The sequence below is a fragment of the Benincasa hispida genome, chromosome 12 (assembly GCF_027475165.1).
Source record: "Benincasa hispida cultivar pf3 chromosome 12, pf3_genome.v1.1, whole genome shotgun sequence".
NCBI classification, from domain to species: Eukaryota; Viridiplantae; Streptophyta; class Magnoliopsida; order Cucurbitales; family Cucurbitaceae; genus Benincasa; species Benincasa hispida.
The window spans coordinates 78,467,551-78,487,769 of record NC_143489.1 but is presented as its reverse complement, the minus strand read 5'-3'; the positions used below and the strand labels follow the sequence as shown (position 1 = coordinate 78,487,769).

Below are 20,219 nucleotides of genomic sequence, written 5' to 3'. Positions count from 1 at the left end.
CTACGATTTGTTTTTTATTAGCATCAAAAGCATTTAAAAAAATTATTTAAATTAGAATTCAATTTCTAAATCTACTGTCAAACATGTATATGAAAAATAAAATACAACTCTATTTTTAGTAAATTCCTTATTTTCAAATTTCTATTTTCAGATTCCCAATAAAATAGGCCATAAACTTTCCATGTAAAAATTAAGAAAGGTAAAATTTGGGTATTTTTCTCTCTCTCACATCTAATTTATAATCCCTTTCTCACCCTAGTCTTTCTATTAGTGGATTACATGAACAAAGTTGCTATGTTTAGTTTTTAAGTTGAGCATATTCTAGAAAAGGAACCATGCATGTAAGTGTTGGCATTCAAGATTTCAAGACCTTTCAAGAACAATTATTCTGCTCCTTTTAAACATCTGTTTCCAATGATTAAACTGCATGCATCATCATCATCAATCATCATCATCATACAAATTACCCAAAATTTTATTTTCCAAGTTGAAGGACTAACACATTCAAACAAGATATCCAATGTATTTTTAATTTTTTTTTTTTGGGCATATTCAACCTAAGAGTATGGAAGGAGCTATTTCTTTTCTCCCTTCTTACATAAAAAGTCAGAAATAAACCTTGATAAAAAAAAGTAGTCTATACTTCCAAAAAGAAAAGTATTACCTATTTATTTAGTTTAATTCCACACTTCAATGGAATCATTTTAGCACATTCAACCAAGTTATCAATTTTTCTGCAATTTTATATTTGAGAATCTATTATTTATTTAGATAAAATGAGAAAGTGTTTGGACCAAAAGCTGCCTTCATAGTTCTTTTCACAAGAAAAATGTAGTGTTAAACGTCCAAAGTATATCTGCTTACTGCGCTTTCAGTATTTAAAATTCAGGTAACAAAATGTTTGGAGAAACCAACAAAACAAAAACAAGCAAAGATAAAACCAAGAGAGCTATTTCTTAACAGGAAATAACCAAAGAATATAAGGTAATATTGTGAATATAGAAAATAGGTTCACAATTTAAGTGCAGCAATAGCTTCAGGTTTAAAATCAACTCTAAGACCCAACACACGCCTGACCTCTGCTGGAGTAAGTCTCCATGTCATAGGCCCTGAGTTCTCACCCCAAAAGTCTAGAATCTCTGAAACCTTCTCTAAGTTGAGAATTGTAGCCATTTGAGTGAGACGAGCAAACTTATCTCGAACAGTTCTTTGAGTCATGCTTGAAAAGTAGCTTACCAAAGCCCTTGCATCTCTGTCGAGTTGAAGCCCTCCAAGCTGACTAAACCTTTTCTGCACCATAATCACTTCAAGCCTCTTGACGATAAAGTCGATCACCAAATGCACGAACGAGTCGTAATTGTTGGCAGTCATTAGAGGCTGAAGCCATGCCGCATTTGTCTCCACTGCATGGAGAAGTCTTTGGACCCATGGGTCATTCACTTCGTTATCAGCATACTCAGCCTCGGACAATTCATAGCTAATTGTTGCAACAGTATCCAAAACTGGGCGAATCCGTGGTGTTACAGTTCCAACTAATTGTTCCAGGCCAGCATTCAAAGCTTGCTTGAAAGTGTTGCTCATGTCACCCAATTCAGATAAACAAGATTTCACTTTTTCCCTGTCTGCAGGCGCAGGAAATACCTGGCAAAAATGGTTCCAAACAATTTGTGATACATACAATGGAAAATAACACTGTAAAATCAGAACAAATTATTACCCCCGAGCTACTTATAAAGTTTCAACAGTAGATTTTAGACATTTCTATGGCTGAAAGAAGCTCTCAATTTATGCATTGTATAGAATTGCCGAATTATGAGGGTCTAGAATAAGCAAAGAGACTAAAATATTAGCGAGGACCAAACTCAAGCACTACAATTTCATTCCATCTTCTGAAGGTAAAAAACGATATGAATCCCCTGAGCTCTATATCCTCCCCAAAACATTCCATCTCCTACGGTCCTACCTCACTGTTATTAATTGATGTAAGCACTTGAAGAGGTCTGAACCCTTCTCCCAGAATTCTCTACACCAAAATCCTCAAGACTAATATAAAATCCCCTTAGCTCCCTATCCTCCCCAAAATTCCATGCACTCCTGTAACAGAATACTAACTTGCTTGTTGATGTTACTACAAAATTCGGCCTCACATTAGGGATGTCTGGACTATGGCAAGGTAATTCCTACCTTTAGGTGTCAGTGATCAAAGAGTTATGTACTCATCTTTTGTCGATAAGCTAAATAATTTGAAACCATTTTTTTAAAAAAAGAAACAATTTCATTGATGAATGAAATAAAAAAGTCTTATCGGGCTCTCAATACCAAAAGGTGAGATACAATAAAGCTCGTCCAATGGAAAACAAAGAACAAAATCTATAAATTTTTTTAGTATCCATGAGTATCTAGGTCAGCTTACGCGCATCTTGACTAATCTCGTGGGACAACCAACCTGACCCTACAACATTTGGGTGTCAAGAAAACTCTTAATGGTTTCTTTTCATTTTTGGCTTTTGTCATAGCTAATTTTGTTTTGGCTCCCTTCTGTGACGAGTTGTTCTTTGGTATTGCCTTATATTTTTAAATTTGTTCTATGAGAGTATGATTTTTCAATAAAGAACCAAAAAAAGGAGGAAAAGAAAGAAAGAGCCTCCCACGTATAGGCACAAAATGGTTCCTCTGTAGGAACAAAATAACCAAGGGTGATTTCATTAGTGACCTAAAAACATATAATTGAAAACAAGAGATTTAATGAAAAATGAAGTTTTATTTCATGCCTGAAATGTTTTTTGAGGTGTTTGGCAGCAGATTTAGAAACTAAATCCCAATTTAAAGAACAATTCAAAATGGGTTTGATAATATACTTATAACTACATTATCAAACATATTTTGAATACTTTAGTTGGACTGGAAATCTGCTGTGATGGCACATCCACTGCTTTTTGGAAAGATGTATGGATTGGAAACAGCCCCTTAAGCCAGAGATTTCCTAGAGTTTTTAATATTGCCGAATCAAAAGAAGCATCGATTGCTGAGGTATAGAATGTTGGGAATGAATTTTGGGCTTTGAACTTCAGAAGAAACCTCAAAGATGAGGAAATTGACGAATGGGCCTCTTTCTCTCAAGCTCATTCCTAGTCTTGGGTTGAGCGATCGGGCAAACTCTTGGGTTGGAAGCTAGAAACTAATGGCTTTTTCTCCATCAAATCACTTTATTCCCACCTCATTACATCCAACCAATCAGTTTCTAAGGACCTATACATTACACTTTCGAGCCTACCTCGCTTTAAAAGGATAAAATTTTTCCTTTGGAGGTCTCACATTCTTGCTCTGTCATTGGAGCTCTTCTACATATTTAGTTCAAGGTTTGGTGTGGTTCCTATTATTGACAGCAGTTTTGTAGGCTCTTCAGTATTCTTTTCCAAGTTATCAATTTCAAGACAACCCATAATTTTAGGCTTAGGGATGCAGCAAATCAGATTCAGCGCGTTACACTTGGTAGTTGAACTACTTTTAAATAAGAATGGAGGATATATTTGATCCAAATAGTGAAACTAAAACAGATCATCAGTTGTGGAAACTGCATCTTAACAAACTTTTATAGTCACATGGTATCAGACGTATGATGATGAACTACGCAATTTCAAAAGCAATACCCATTTGCCAAGGGTATAAATTCACACAGCAGATTACGAAGTTAACAAAATGGGTTTGCAATCTCAACTGACCTTTTAAACACTAAACAAAGAAGCCATAAAACGTGAAAAATGAAAAATGAAAGTGCAAGAACAACAACAGTAGTTATATTTGAAGTAAACGTCAGGGTGAAGTATGATACCTCCGCACATTGCTCCTCAATCTCATGTTTGAGTTTCAAAACATATTCACTACTCACGTCCATGTTATTCAAGGCTGTTGCAATCTCTGTCCCCGTCTTTTGTACACCAACACCACCTAAAAATAGTTTTGCACCTAAATTTGGTTCTCGCATTTTCTGTTGTAATGCCTCTTGGTACTCATTGCTCAGTAGACTACTGGCACCACTCAGAACTGCAATCAATGAGCTGATATTCGAAGTGGAAATCGCACGTCTTAAGCAACTCTGTAGAACATAGAACACATCGTCCACCATAGAAGTTGTAAGACTATCAGGCACCGGCTCATCTATCTTGATAGCTTTCCTTACATTTTCAACCATGAAAAATCCCTCCAGAATCACATAGAACCCTGTGATATCTTGAACTGCTTTGCTAAAACTTCCACTTCTGAAAGCCTTTGTAGCTCGAGGAACCAACTCTGGATCTATAGAACTCAATCCCTTGATTTTGGAGACCATGAATTCAGTGTAATCCTCACCCAACTGCATCAGCATCAATAATTCTTCCAAGTATAACTCGACTTCCCTAGGGTCCGGTCCTTCTGTTCCACCAACAGCTAGCAAATTCTTGTTTTGAGCATTGATTTCAGACGACAACTGAGCCAATTTCCTATATTCCATATACTTCTTCAAGATTAAAGATCCACGCGAATCACACTCCTCCTGAAGTTCACATATTGCGTATACAATCCCATCCTCACCACAGAGACTCCTTAAGATCTCATCATTTTCTTCTATAGCCAAAACAATATCCTTGAACAAATTTGTCAAGGCCCCAACAAAATTAATTTGGTTTTGATTGCTTCCCACATTATGATTTTGGTATTGCTGCTCCATCAGCTCTACCAAATTCTCAAATTCAAGCCTAGACCTCATTCCAATCACCTTCTTCAAGTACCCAACATAAACCTGCAACCCTTCCTCCTCCAAACCTAACGGAGAATAAAGCCGTATGAATCGCAAGATCATGGAATGATCTCGCTGATCCACAGCCGCCGAGAGCCTCTTCCTGACAATTCCCTCCAACTGTTTCTTCGATTCCAACAATTGTTCCCTCTGATCCGACCCGGAATCCTTGTACTTATCATCGATTTGGAGAAACGTCTGCACATACTTGGCCGCAGATTCGTAATCCTCGGAATCGAGCGCTTTCTTAACGCCTTCAATACAATTCCCTCTCTCGACAATGGCGTCGATGCGAAGCAAGGTGGAATTGACCCGCGACTGAGCCAGATCAAGATCGCGGACCTTGGCGCTAACCTGGTCGGCGAGGTCGCAGGTGGATGTGACATTGGAGAGCATGTAGTCAGCATCGGCTTCAACAATGCCGATGACTTCAGCGGAGCGTTGAAGCTGGACGAGCTGCTTGTCGAGGTCGGAGCGTTGAGAGAGAAGATTGTCAAGATTGAGGTCTAGAGCGCGCTGGTAGGCAATGCACTCGTGAAGGAGACGGGTCATGGCTCCGACGTCAGTAAGGGTTCGAATGTGTTCAAGTGCCTCCGTTGAGCCGAATTTGATGGAGTCCTGATGATCGAGGTGACGGTCATCTTCAACGGCGGTGATGGAGCCGGTGGGAGTGGAAGCCATATCCTGGAGATCTGGCTTTGCAGGTGGAAAGCCTTCTTCTACTGAGGAGCTCAAGCTTTCGTGACTATTCTACTTCCATTCAAAAATCAACTTTCTTCATACCAGGAGCTTGATATATGAAAATGAGAAAATGGTAGGGATGGGGAAAATTTCACAAAATGACCCGAAACCCAAAAACTTTTATACCAATGAAAATTTTTTTCCATGAATTTCAAAATTATCCCCAATTTTTAAAAAGTCTTCAGACGGTTTGGTGAACGTGCCTCTACAAATACTTTAAGCGAGCATTTAGATATTACTAAACGATCGGATAGAGATTACTAAGTGATCGTATAGAGAATACTAAACAGTCGTTTAGCTAAATGTTACACGATTGTTTAGATATCTATTATGCGATCGTTTGACTAAGTGTTACGTGTTCGTTTAGTTTTTGTTATATAATCGTTGAGATATCTATTATGGTATCGTTTAGATATCTGTTATACGATCGTATAGTTTTTGTTAAACGATCGTTTAGGTTTTGTTATGCGATCGTATAGAGAATACTAAGTGATCGTTTAGCTAACTGTTACGTGATTGTTTAGATATTCATTATGCGATTGTTTGGCTAACTATTACGCGATTGTTTAGTTTTTGTTATATGATCGTTGAGTATTCTATTATGCGATCGTATAAATTTTTTTACACGATCGTTTATGTTTTGTTATGCAATCGTTTATAGAATACCAAGCGATCGTTTAGCCAACTGTTACATATACCCATGAGTGGAAGTGGATCTTTTCGATTTCATTGTGACAGAATTACCACACATACATTCTAATATACATATATGCATTGTAACACTAACTACTGGCATGCCTGAACAAATAAAATACAAAAGATCGAAAGAAACGTACCAATTGAAGACTTTCTTCAATCAAACTTAGTCCAGTGGAAGTGAACTCCTCTACGCTCCTTATCGTCCAGTAAACAGTCGCCTAACAACACCACGGTCGTTTACACAATCGGCAGCGCACGAACCAACAGCAATCGGGGACGACACCACAATTCGAAGCCCTCGATATTCTCGGAATGAGAATCTAAAGGGTGGACTTTGATGGAATTGGTAGAGGGAAGGAGGAAAAGACGATTGTGTAGTACGAACAAGCAAGTGGGAGATAGTAGAAGACTATCGTATAGTCGAGTGCTTGTCGTCTAGGAAAAGGTACACGATCGTGTAGCTTTAGCTAAGCGATCGTCTATCAAATGGTAAGTGATCGTTTAGGTCTGCTTGGCGCGATAAGCAATCGTATAGAAAACGTAAGCGATCATTTAGAAATCGCAGGTGATCATTTAGTGCGCGGGTGTGCGATCGTTTAGGAAAATGGGCACTATCGTATAGGCTCTTAACGCTATGTGATCGTATACTTTCACACCATGAGCGATTTTTTTGCGTGTCTTACAAAATGAATACAATTTTCTTTTTATTCTTCAGTTACAAGAACTGAATTCGAACTTCCCACTTTCGCACGATTCTAGAGAAATACTCGACCAATTATCTCATAACCGCCTAATTAATTAAATAATGAATATAATCATATTATATTCTTAACCTATGGTTTGATATCATATATCTACTATAGTATTTTCTCCTCAACTTGATATAAATCATATTTATATCCAATTTTCTCCAAAATAATGTAGCTTATACATTTAGTCAATCATATCATATATAATTAACCAGTACAATTATATTATATATAATCGAACTCCCTCTTGTCAATTTGAACATTTCAAACTAACCCAAAAACTGATTCTCAACTTTATCCATGCTACCAAAGGGACCTTATGGACCTATGGCGCGAAGCTTTAACGGTACGTGAATAGCTGACTAAACTCTTTAGCCATGAGATCCACCATTCGTTAACTATCAGGCATTCCACTAAAGACCAACAGCTGAACTCTTCTCATCACAGATATATTTCCATGTCCATCGGATATAATCAATCATGAGTACGATAATCCTTCACAAATGCTTGTAAGTACAATTGGATTCAAATTACCATTTTACCCTTGTAGTTACATCTCACTCCTTAAGTACCACTGATCCCTCTAATGAACAATACAACACAGTCCAACTATGTGTGAACACCTCTCGAGCCAAGAGAAGGTGTGTGGTACCACATCGTTCAAGCCCTGGAACCAGCCCTTAAGGGAGCTATCTATCTACTTACCCTTGTTTCGGGGAAGAAGTGAATTTCATCTTGTGTAGTTGAGTTCCTAGCTTCCAAATCAGACGAATTCCTAAAGTGGTAGGTTTGAGTCAGCGACCTGGCCACTCGCACTCATGCAAATAAAAGGACCGCCCTCAATGGCAAGAGTTCCCAACTCACTCAGGGTTGAGGTCATATTACCTATGGTCATCCTATTGAAGTGAAGTCTCTGTCATGATCGGTGTTATATAACGAGATGTTAACAATTCGTGGTCAGGTCTTATACAAGCTCTTTGTATAGGACGCTCTCGTTCGCATGTCTCCTACACGAATGATCATGATCAAACCATCTGCGACAAGTCACAACACTTGTAACTATTCCACAAAGCGGGCCGCATCCGTAGCGTTACCAGGATAAGGTTTCCCTCCTATATCGATATACTACAGACCATTTTGGTTATCTCTTAAGACATGATCCACTTGTATGTCACCACATACATGCTTAAGTTACAGATAGATAACTAGGGATTTTAGGTTTATTGGTTTGTGGTAAAGCAAATAAAACATTCAACTGAGCAAAATCGAGAAATAAAGTAAAATATCATATATTGTATCACAAGCGTTCATACAAATTGTTTACAAACTACAAGACACAAGACTTTAGGGCATCAACCCCAACAACAGCAACGGTCAACGAGTAACTATCGTATAGTTAACTCTAACGATCGTTTAGACTCTCAACGGTTATCGCTTAGTTAAAACTCTTTTTACTTGATAGCCTATTTCTGTGAGAATTTTTCAAATAGAACAACTTCTAAATTTGGAAAATAATTTTCCTTTTATCTCACGATTACCATAGAACTTCCAATAACCTTTCACTCAATCGGTTATTAGAGAAAAAGAAATAATTATCATATAATTAATATATTATAAATAAATATGATAACCAACTTATCATATTATATTTATAACCTATAATTTTAATATTTCATCATATGAAACATATAAACCATAGTTCTTTTTCTATTTTATGGTACTTATATAAATCATATTTATATTAAATCCTTCAATTAATGTATCTAATACATCACACCAATTATATCATATATAATTGAATTTTCTCTTGTTAATTTGAACACTTCAAACTAATCCAAGATCTGATTCTCAACTTGAACCCATTGAGCTACCAAGGGGACCTCATGGACTTGTAGCTTGAAGCTTCAACGATACGTGAATAACTGACTAAACTCTTTAGTCATGAGATCCACCATCCGTTAACTGTCGAGCACTCTACCAAAGATCGACAACTGCACTATTCTTATCACAGATATATTTCTATGTCCATATAACCAATCAACGGTGACCCTTAACAAATCACTTGTAAGTACAGCTGGGCCAATTTACGGTTTGCCCCTGTAGTTACATCTAACTCTTTAAGTACCACTAATTCCTCTAATGAACAATAAGTCATAGTCCTACTATGACTGAATCTCCTCTTCCAAAGAGAGAGTGTGGCAACTATGTTTAAGACTCGGAATCAGCCCTTAAAGGAACAATTTATCTACTTACCCCTGCTTTAGGAAAGAAGTGAATTTCATCTTGTGTAACTGAGTTCCCAACTCCCCAATCAGACGAATCCCAAAAAAGGTAGACTTGTTGAGTTGGCAATCTGACCACTCTCACCCATACTAATCAAAGGACCGCCCTCATAGGCAGGAGTTCCCAAAACACTCAAGATTAAGGTCATGTCACCTATGGTCATTTTAGTGAAATGTAAGTCTCAATTATCAATGGCGTTATATAAAGAGACTAATCATCTCGTGGTCTGGTCTTATATAAACTCTTTGTATAGGACACCCTCGCTCGTATGTCTCCACATGTATGGTCAGGATCAGACTATTTGTAGCACTTTACAATATTTGTAAATATCTACAAAGTGAGTCGTATCCGTAGTATACCAGGATAAGGTATCCCTCATTTATCCTTATACTACAGACTATTTAGGTTATTACTTAAGGCATGATCCACTTGTATGTCTCACATACATGCTTAAGTTTACATGAAATAAGTACAGATCTTAGTTTATTGGATATAAGTAAATGCAAATAAAATAACATTTATTTTATTAAAAAATAATGTGTACAAAAAATTTACAAACTACGAGACCACCGAGAGAATTAGAATACCAATCCCAACAATCTCTCACTTGTCCTAATGCCTCGGGAGACTAATGTACAATTGATAACTTGTAGAAATACAAGTTATTTATGCCACCTTATCTAGATATTGCGACCAAAAGTTAGTAATTATGTGCCAATTGTATGAAAATTAACCTAGTATGACAATAATTATAAATGTTTGTAATTACACCCACTAACGGCAAAAAGATGGAGGACAAGCCAAACTTTACTCTGTTTTGCAGGAGACCAAGTCACCACTTGCGCTCAAGGCTCATGAGAAACTAATCAACGCATCTCTGTCACATTACGCCCGTGGATCAACCATGAAGAGACGATTACCGAAGTAACGGCACAATGCGACAGTCAATCCAGAGCTACGCTTTGACTGCATGCGGTAATAAAAACAAACAACGCATGCGAACCCATGATCGAAAGATGCAACTGAGCAACGCGAGAGCGGAGGATTGAGACACGTGTACAACTAACGGTTGTGCAGAATTGATGGTTTGATTGCATAACAGAAGGAATAATATCCCTCCATCTGCGGAATTACCATAACCATCACGTGGGGACCACAAGGTCGGAGTCAAAGGATCTGCTCCTATAAATACCCCAGTGATTTCAGAAAAAAGTATGCTATTAGATACTAGGCTAAGTGCTGTAAGATTTTAGAGAGAAAAGACTGAGCTGAGTGTTGAAGAGAAGAAATCTGGGAAGAGAACGAAATAAGGCCGAGAGGTAAATCTCAGATCCGACCTATCATATACCTGATCGAAGCTCTGTGTAGAAACCCCTGCTACCGGTGGAGCAAGCCTGAGAGGGAAGCTCTTCCTGCCATCAAAACCATCCGATCCGGCAAACAGATCTCCATCGAATCTATGCCAAGACATTGGTACCAGATTGTATCTGTTCTATCTCTCTTTCATTTTATTCCATATTTTCTTTATCTCTTCATTCACATATCATGTATCAAACACTTAGTAGAAATATTAAATGTTTCGATAGATTTTGTTTACCATTTTCTGTCTATTTTCGTTCACCCATTAGTCACTTTCTTCATGATGTTTTCTTAATCCTTGATGAGCATTATGAATCACCAAGAACTTAATATGTATTAAAGTTATAAAATACGTTTAGCTAAAGCATGCTAGACGACATCTTCACCTGTGAGAGCAGAAGTGAAGATGTCATTCTGATCTATCAAGAGAAGGTCAGAAGAGTGCATTAACTAAAGTGAGTAGTACTTCCAGACATAGAAGCAACCTTGTGTTCATTACGTTAGACTCTATTTCACCACAGACATGTGGGAAACGCGGCCGATCACTGAGAGGTGTACGCCAAGAGAAGAGCGGAATAGTATTTGTACTTTCAATTCAATTAAGAACTTGCGTTATTTATAATACTTATCTTTCTCTTTCTAATCTGTTTACAAGACTTGTTGTCGCATCCCACGTCTTTGCACAACCTTCACAACCAGCCTTAATCCTAGTATCATGCACATAAAGCCTGTATCTTGTAACATCTAGCTTAGGTTTATTGTATTTTTATATCTTATCGCATCTTTACCGCTTTCCTTTATTTTACTGCAATTTACATACTGTACACACCTTTCATAAAGAATTAAAAACTTGGTCGCATACACCATGAACATACCGCAATAATCGGCACCACTTCCCCGTGTTCGACCTCGGATCACACCGAGAAACTTGCGATGGAATTACACTTGGTTCCATCGTAAGGAAACTTGTGACAACACAGGGCATACTACCTGAGCAATCCCTAATTAATGCATAAATAGTAGTAGTATCGCATCATTGTAAGCATTTAATATCATACATACCGAACACGTTACAACAATATATAAAACAGTACAATATACAATATACAATAAACTAGGGCATACTTTATTCCCCAGTATCATCTTTCACTTGCCCTAGACAAGGTGCCGCATGTCCTGTTGACCCAGACTCTCCAAATGACTCTCGAACACTTTAGCCGTGAGAGCCTTTGTAAACGAATCAACAACGTTGTGCTCCAACACGATCTTTGTGACTATCACATCACCACGATGCACAATCTCCTTGATAAAATGATACTTCCGTTCAATATGCTTGCCTCTTTGGTGACTCCGAGGTTCCTTAGAATTTGCCACAGCCCCGCTATTATCACAATAGAGAGTGATTGACAAAGAAATATTTGAAACAACTTCCAAATCTGTAAGGAACTTCCTAAGCCAAACAGTCTCTTTAGCAACTTCACAAGTGGCTATGTATTCAACTTCCATAGTGGAGTCTGCAATGTATCCCTTCTTAATACTTTGCCAAACAACAGCCCTTCCATTCAGAGTGAGCACTAACCCTGATGTCGATTTTCGAGAATCTCTATCAGTTTGAAAGTCAGAGTCTGTATATCTTGTAAGGATCAAATCCTTATCTCCATACACAAGCATATAGTCCCTCATTCTTCGAAGATACTTGAAGATCGTTTTGACTGTCGTTCAGTGATCGAATCCTGAATTAGACTGATATCGACTGACAATCCCTACTGCATAGCAAATATCAGGTCTAGTACATAACATTGCATACATAAGGCTTCCAACAGCCGAAGCATAGGGAATCTGTCTCATTTCCTCAACCTTTTGAGGTGTCTTAGGATAATGTCCCTTAGACAAAAAAATTCCATGCCTGAAGGGTAATAAACCTCTCTTAGAATTCTACATCGAGTACCTGATCAACATCTTGTCAATATACGATGCCTGAGACAAGGCTAACCTCTTATTCTTACAATCCTAAATGATCTGGATCCCTAGAACATACTGCGCCTCTCCCAAATCTTTCATTTGGAATTGGGCAGCTAGCCACTTCTTAATGTCAGTCAAAAAACCTACATCATTCCCAATGAGTAGGCTATCATCCATATATAGTACTAGGAAAGCTACTAAGTTGTTGATGATTTTCTTGTAAACACAAGGCTCATCAACAATTTGATCAAAGCCAAATGATTTGATCGCACTATCAAATCTAATGTTCCACGATCTAGATGCTTGTTTCAGCCCATAAATGAACCTATTAAGTTTGCAAACTCTTTGCTCTTGATCTGCAACAATGAACCCCTTTGGTTGAGCCATGAAGATGGTCTCCTCAAGATTACCATTCAGAAAGGCAGTATTGACATCCATTTTCCATATCTCATAATCATAAAATGTGGCTATGGATAAGAGAATTTGATAGACATCAACATGACAACATGTGAGAAAGTTTCCTCATAGTCCACTCCCTCAACCTGGGTATAACCTTTTGCTACGAGTCTAGCCTTAGAGATCTGCACCTTTCCAACTACACCTCGTTTTCTCTTGTAGATCCACTTACACCCTATAGGTTTTACCCCATCAGGCTAATCCACAAGTTCCCAAACAAAATTGAAGTACATAGACTCCATTTCATGATTCATGACTTTAATCCACTCATCTTTGTCGACATCCTCCATTGTTTGCTTATAAGACAATGGATCCTCGACTTCATCATCATACATGATGTTTTGAGCTTCAATCAAACCTATGTAGCATTTCGATGGGTCACAGCTCTCCTACTATGTCGAGGTAGTCTCAACTCTTGAGATGGTTGACTAAATGAACCGACATCAACAACTCTTGTTGATCTATCAGTCTATTCAACAACTCTTATTGAACTCTCAGTAGTCTCACTAGAAATCTCATGTAAAACAAGCTTGTTTTGTGGTTTATGATCCCTGATGTAGTCTTCTTTTAAGAAGATAGCATTTGTCGACATAAATACCTTGTTCTTACTCGAATCATAGAATTATCCACCCCTCGTTTTTTTGGGGTAGCCTAAAAAGAGGCAAATTTTCGAACGCGGTTCCAACTTTTTAGGGTTAGCCACAAGCACATGGGCTGGACATCCCCAAATCCTGAAGTGTTGTAAACTACTTTTACGGCCTCTCCACAACTCAAAGGTTGTTTCAGAAACACTTTTTAAGGGAACATTGTTCAAAATGTAACATGCAATCTCCACTGCAAATCCCAAAACAAGTCTAGAGATGAGCATAACTCATCATAGACCGAACCATGTCCAATAGGGTTCTGTTTCTCTTTTCTGATATACCATTCTATCGAGATGTACCTGGGACCGAGAGTTAGGACATGATTCCATGTTCTATCATATAGTTATAGAATTCGAGGTCTATATACTCTCCACCACGATCAAATCATAATGTGTTTATCTTCTTACCTAACAAGTATTCAACTTCAGCCTTATACTTCTTAAACTTGTCAAGGGCATCAGACTTATGTTGCAGTAGGTATAGATACCCATATCTTGATCAATCATCTATGAAAGAGATGAAATATTCATACCCACATCAAGCTCTAACACTCATCGGACCATAGAGGTCCAAGTGTATAAGCTTCAAGGTTTCATTGACTCTATAACCTTTTCCAGTAAAAGGTCGTTTGGTCATTTTGCCTTCAAGGCATGATTCACATACCGACAATGAGTTTTCTTCTAAACCTCTTAGAAGTCCACATTTCAACAACTTCTCAATCCTGTTAAAGTTGACGTGACCTAACCTTAGATGCCAAAGATGGGTGTTTTCCTTAGGAGAAACCTTTGGTCTTTTTGTAGTTATCGCCGTTCTAAACATTTCAGTATTAAGCAAGACTTTCATGACTAACGACCTTAGTACATAGAAGTTATTTTCCATTGAACCAAAATAAATCTCCATACCATTCTTGAAAATAAATACTTGAAATCTCAGAAAAGGAGACAGTATAATTTTGTTCAATCAGACAAGAAACCGAGATTAAGTTCCTCTTGATGTGAGGAACTACAAAAACAATATCCAGTAACAGATAACATTTCTTGTCCAAAAATAACTTCAACCTGCCTACAGCGACAGCTGAAGCAATCTCACCAGTACCGACTTGAAGAGTTAACTCTCCATCTTCTGATACAAATCACGAGAATTTATATTTTTCCTCGAATCTTTCATCGAGAGTTTCTTTCGAATATCCGTTTCCAATTTCCCAAAGAGAAGAAGTATTCCTAATTTCTTGATTTTGTATGGGAAAATAGGAAAATTTCTTTAAATTCCGTGGGGGGCGTAGCGACCGAAATTAATGCAACTCGTTCTAAAAAAATAGGATTTTGTGAGATCGAGTATGGAATTCTGTTTACTCTAATGTTTTCCAATCTTTAGTAGGAAGAACTTACGTGATTAGTAATACCTGAATCAAGTATCCATGTAGAATCATCATTCTCTATCAAACACGTCTCCAAGACAAATAAATCACATTTACTGTCTTTAGACTTCTTCCTCTTCTGGAGAGTAGTGGAATCAGTATCAGAATCTAAATAAGCTTCAAGTTCCATTTCAAAAAACAATTCTCTTCGATGAACTTCATTTGAGTCAGCAACACTTGCTTTCTCTTTTAGTCCCTTGACATTCAAGAAAGACTGGAGATTATCTCTGGAATTGACACTACTGGTTTCTTTGTCATCTGTCCCCTTGTGCTCAAAAAGTGAGAACTGACGTTCAAACAATTCTTGCAACGAGTCCATGATCTGATGTGCAATGACCATGTTCTCAACTCTTTTGGCCAATGCATCCGGTATGCTAGCCAAAATGTGAAGTCGGGCCAATGAGTTAGCCTTCATCCACACCTCATATGCATTACGAACATTTCGCGATGCATCAAGGTCGGGACTTGAGGACACTCCTCAACCATGATAGACTTGAGGTCATTTACCATGAAATATGTTTTAAGAGACTCTTTCCAATGTATGTAATCGATCAAATTAAAAGAGGCAACTAACGAAAAATCATACATGTTGCTGAAAAAACAAACACTATGATCTACATTAGATTTTAGCAAATACTCTTGAAAAATAACATCCAATTTGGTTTAGCAAATCTAAATAAACCTCGTGTGACATTTAGTTTTGCAATGACGCTTCAGTGGTTTAGGATAAAAGCCATCGAAAGATAGTCAATTTATCCCTCATCTGAATTGAGACACTCTCAACCAGTCATTTATACTAGAACAACTAGCCATCAATGATTTGATCGAGAAATTATTAACTTGCTTAACAATTTTCTGTAAGTGCGACCTTTCATTTTAGATCCTAGAGTTCTGCGCCAAGCAGCCAATGCGAATGGAAAAAATCTGATTGGGGCAAAAAACTAAAGCGACCCTATCCATTTCTGGAGTTCACCTTGATATTGACCAATTGCACAAACCATCCGAAGGGAGATGCTCCCAGGGCGCCACGGGCCCGTGCCAGAAGATCTCACGATGCAAATTAATGAAGGAGATCACAGGATATGTTGACCCACATCCTTCACCCACTTACTATAAATACTCTCTTCGTCCACCTTGATATTGACGTATGCAAACACCATCAGAAGGAGGATGCTCCCAGGGCACCACGAGGCCAAGCATGAATCCCATGGCGTGAACATTAAGGGAGAAAGTGAGTGAAATTGACATATCACATATATCTTTTCCTCCCACTGAGTATTTATAATCTAGGGTTTAGTTTACTTAGAAAAAAAACACGGCTAATGGTTTTAATTAAGTGACTTTTTAGGTTTGCCCAAAAGTAACTCTTACTTTAGAAAGTTGAACAACTCTTGATCATCATTCATTAAAACCTTTAACGAAGTCTTTGATCAACTGTTGCATGCTTGTAGGAAATCTATCTAATTCACCTTTCCAGGTAGAGGTGTTCCATTTCCGTCAGCTTAAATACCCCAGCCTAGACAGAACCCGCCTAAGACAAAAGGTCTTGTATAGATAGATTTAATACAAATTTAATATTTTATGGAAATCAATTTAATCCTATTAAACCGATTCAAAAGATCAAACTTAGGTATCTAATCTCATTAGAACCTTGAACTTAGGTCTACCAATTTTAAAACCCTTTTAAAACATGAGTTCACCTAACTTCGCATGCAACTCTTTCTTATTGATTTTAGTTATAATTTCCATTATAACACTCATAAAAGGAAACAACTAAAACCAATCACAATGCAAAGAAACACATACAAGGCATTCATAATTCTTATAAATAAGCCTAAGTGTCGTGCTCAATGCATTGTTCATTCATTGCTACTTTTATATAACATTTATATAACAAAGCAATGAACCAAGTATACATGCTCTCATACACTCTTATACTATAACTCTTATAATATAAAGATGATGCATGCATAAATATAACTCTTATATTTCATGATGCATGAGCATACTTTCTTGTAATTTCATCATGCCTTTAACTATATTATAACACTTATAATATATGATGAATGAATAGAATGAATAAACTAAGGTGAGTTTTAAATCTATATGTCATACACTATGACATATAAACAAATATACATCTCATGTACATTAAGTAAAAGTTGATGAAATGGGATAATTAGCCTCGAAGCCTAAAAAACCAAAGCTAACTATTACAAAGATCAATGAGTCTTCGATTCAAACAGACGAACCGAGTCTTGAACTGTCCGGGCGAAGAACGCGTCTCCTTGATCATGTAACAAATCCTTATGATCATCTAGCAACGCTGTATGAGCATAAACGATCATTTAGCAACGATCGTGTACCTTTGGCTATGCAATGAAGCATGAAGGCCACGCGATCGTGCAGTGCACATCGTGCAACATATGTATTAAACGATCAAGTAAATGAAAACAATGCGGTGAAGCATAATCATCTAAATGATCGCTAAGCAAGCGTAAGGTATTGTATACTGTGTGATCGTGTAGTCAGTGACTATACGATGAAGCATGCTGAACTACACGATCGTTTAGTGCGCGGGCCTTTTATTAAACGATGAGTGTCAAAACTCTATGCGATCGTTTACCTCATGCATCCACGTGACCGAGCAACCAACACTACAGGATAGGTAAACTCTTTACCCCGCTAAACGATTATTTAGTAAATACTACATGATCAAGCAGAAATTTTCTATACGATCGTTTAGCCAAATCTCAACGATCGTTTAGCTTGGGCTACACGATACAACCAACCTTTGATCTTCTTCCTTGATGATAACTGCATCTCCATGCTTCGAACTTCTTCAGAACGACTCAAAAAACTTCAAACACTTTGAATACAAACTCAATTACCTGTTATTTATGCCCAAAAATGTAGGGGCCCTTACAAATTAACACTTTGTAAACTTAAAGAAAGCTTTAAACAGAGGCAATCATTCCGTAAATATCCATCAACACATCCACAAACACATTTAACTCTTAAACGCATTGCAGAACAAACTTAAAACCCACCACGACTGTAAAAGAAGTTCAATATAGCAATGGAATTTGGAATATTAGAACAACCTGGCTCTGATACCAATTGAAGAAAATCACAAACAGAGATCTCCATGAGCAGCAGAAGTGGATCACTCCAAATTCTATTCAGAATGAATACAACAATTACCGTCTAAAACGAAAACTAACAGGTTAAGCATAGTCAGAAATTATAGCATGCTACAATAGGATTCAAGGAAAAGAGTCCTATTGTAGCATAGTTCTTTTTCTATTTTATGGTACTTAATATAAATCATATTTATATTAAATCCTCCAATTCATGTATCAATACATCATACCAATTATATCATGTATAATTGAATTTCCCCTTGTTAATTTGAACATTTCAAACTAACCCAAAATTCGATTCTCAACTTGAACCCATTGAGCTACCAAGAGGACCTTATGGATCTGTAGCTTGATGCTCCAACCGTACGTGAATAACTGACTAAACTCTTTAGTCACGAGAAATACCATCCGTTAACTGTCGAGCACTTCACCAAAGACCGACAGTTGTACTATTCTTACCACAGATATATTTTGTGTCCATATAATCAATCAATGATGCGATGACCCTTCATAAATCGCTCGTAAGTACAGTTGGGCCAATTTACCGTTTTGCCCCTGTAGTTACATCTAACTCCTTAAGTATCAATTATTCCTTTAATGAACAATAAGTCATAGTCCTACTATGATTGAATCCCCTCTTCCAAATAGAGGGTGTGACCATTATGTTTAAGACTCGGAATCAGCTCTTTAGGGAGCAATTTATTTACTTACCCCTACTTTAGGAAAGGAGTGAATTTCATCTTGTGTAACTGAGTTCCCAGCTCCCCAATCAGATGAATCCTAAAAAAGGTAGGCTTGTTGAGTTGGCAATCTGGCCACTCTGACCCATATTAATCAAAGGACCGCCCTCATAGGCAGGAGTTCCCAAAACACATAGGATTAAGGTCATGTCACCTATGGTCATTTTAGTGAAATGTAAGTCTCAATTATCAATGGCATTATATAAAGAGACTAATCATCTTGTGATCTGGTCTTATACAAACTCTTTGTATAGGACACCCCCGCTCGCATGTCTCCACATGAATGGTCAGGATCAGATGATTTGTAGTACTTTACAACATTTGTAAATATCTACAAAGTGAGTTGTATCCGTAGTATCACTAGGATAAGATATCCCTTCTTTATCCTTATACCATAGACCATTTAGGTTATTACTTAAGGCATGATCCAGTTGTATGTCTCACATACATGCTTAAGTTTACATGAAATAACTACGGATCTTAGTTTATTGGATATGATGGTCGACTTCATTGGTATCTTTTCGGTATGCATTCCGAACACTTTCATTTTTAGCGTCTCATCTTCTCTAGAGAAGCAAAACTCAAACATCTCGAGCAGATGGTCCAACTAAATAACTTTTTCTTTTTCATTACTTCCATGGTCGTTCCTCGTGGCATGGCAGCACCCAACTGAGTTGTTTAGGTTCTGGAATTCCATCTGACGTTGGGGGTTTCGGTTCGAAGGTTATAAAATGTATATGGTGCGGGTTCATCTCTCTCGACCAGTTCAGGTGAAAGGGAAGGGTGATCGAGGGGACCTAGACGTCGAGATCTCTTGAAACAGATTTCCGGAAGTCCACAGAAAAATTATTGCTAATTGCCCGAAATGAGAAGCAAAAATATTCTGAGAAAGACATTCTTCAGTAATATCATCATGACTTTCGAAGTCATGCGCGGTAGCAATACCAAACCAAATACGACGAGAAGTAGTGGGCCTTTCACCCTCTTTCTAGTGACTCGGGGAGCTGATCTGATAAATGCACTTCAAAGGGAGGGAAGTTAGGTTTCCCTCCGGTAGGGCTCTTGGAGGAAATTGGATCCAGGTTGGAGTAAATGCAAATAAAATAACATTTATTTTATTAAAAAACAATGTTTACAAAAAATTTACAAACTACGAGACCACTGGGAGAATTAGGACACTGTTGGCTTTTGGGCTCTTAATCTCAAATTAATTAATTTTAATTAATTAATTAATCAATGTTTTGATGAT

The 20,219-nt window shown here is 37.5% G+C and overlaps 1 protein-coding gene across 1 annotated transcript; it reads right to left on the bottom strand.

Moving 5' to 3' along the window:
* Nucleotides 1–935: 935 nt before the first annotated feature.
* LOC120067240 (conserved oligomeric Golgi complex subunit 4) lies at nt 936–5,595 on the bottom strand. The gene is made up of 2 exons (XM_039018764.2): nt 3,833–5,595; nt 936–1,641 (listed from the first exon to the last, which is right to left on the bottom strand). Exons 1-2 carry the CDS (start codon nt 5,456–5,458, stop codon nt 1,012–1,014), a joined length of 2,256 nt encoding a protein of 751 aa, XP_038874692.1. The 5' UTR covers nt 5,459–5,595; the 3' UTR covers nt 936–1,011.
* Nucleotides 5,596–20,219: the final 14,624 nt, after the last annotated feature.

Coding starts and splice junctions, on each gene's coding strand:
- LOC120067240 (XM_039018764.2), bottom strand. CDS start 5,458: ATGGCTTCCACTCCCACCGGCTCCATCACCGCCGTTGAAGATGACCGT. Junction 1,642..3,832: donor TTGAGGAGCAATGTGCGGAG/GTATCATACTTC, acceptor CATTTTTGCCAG/GTATTTCCTGCGCCTGCAGA.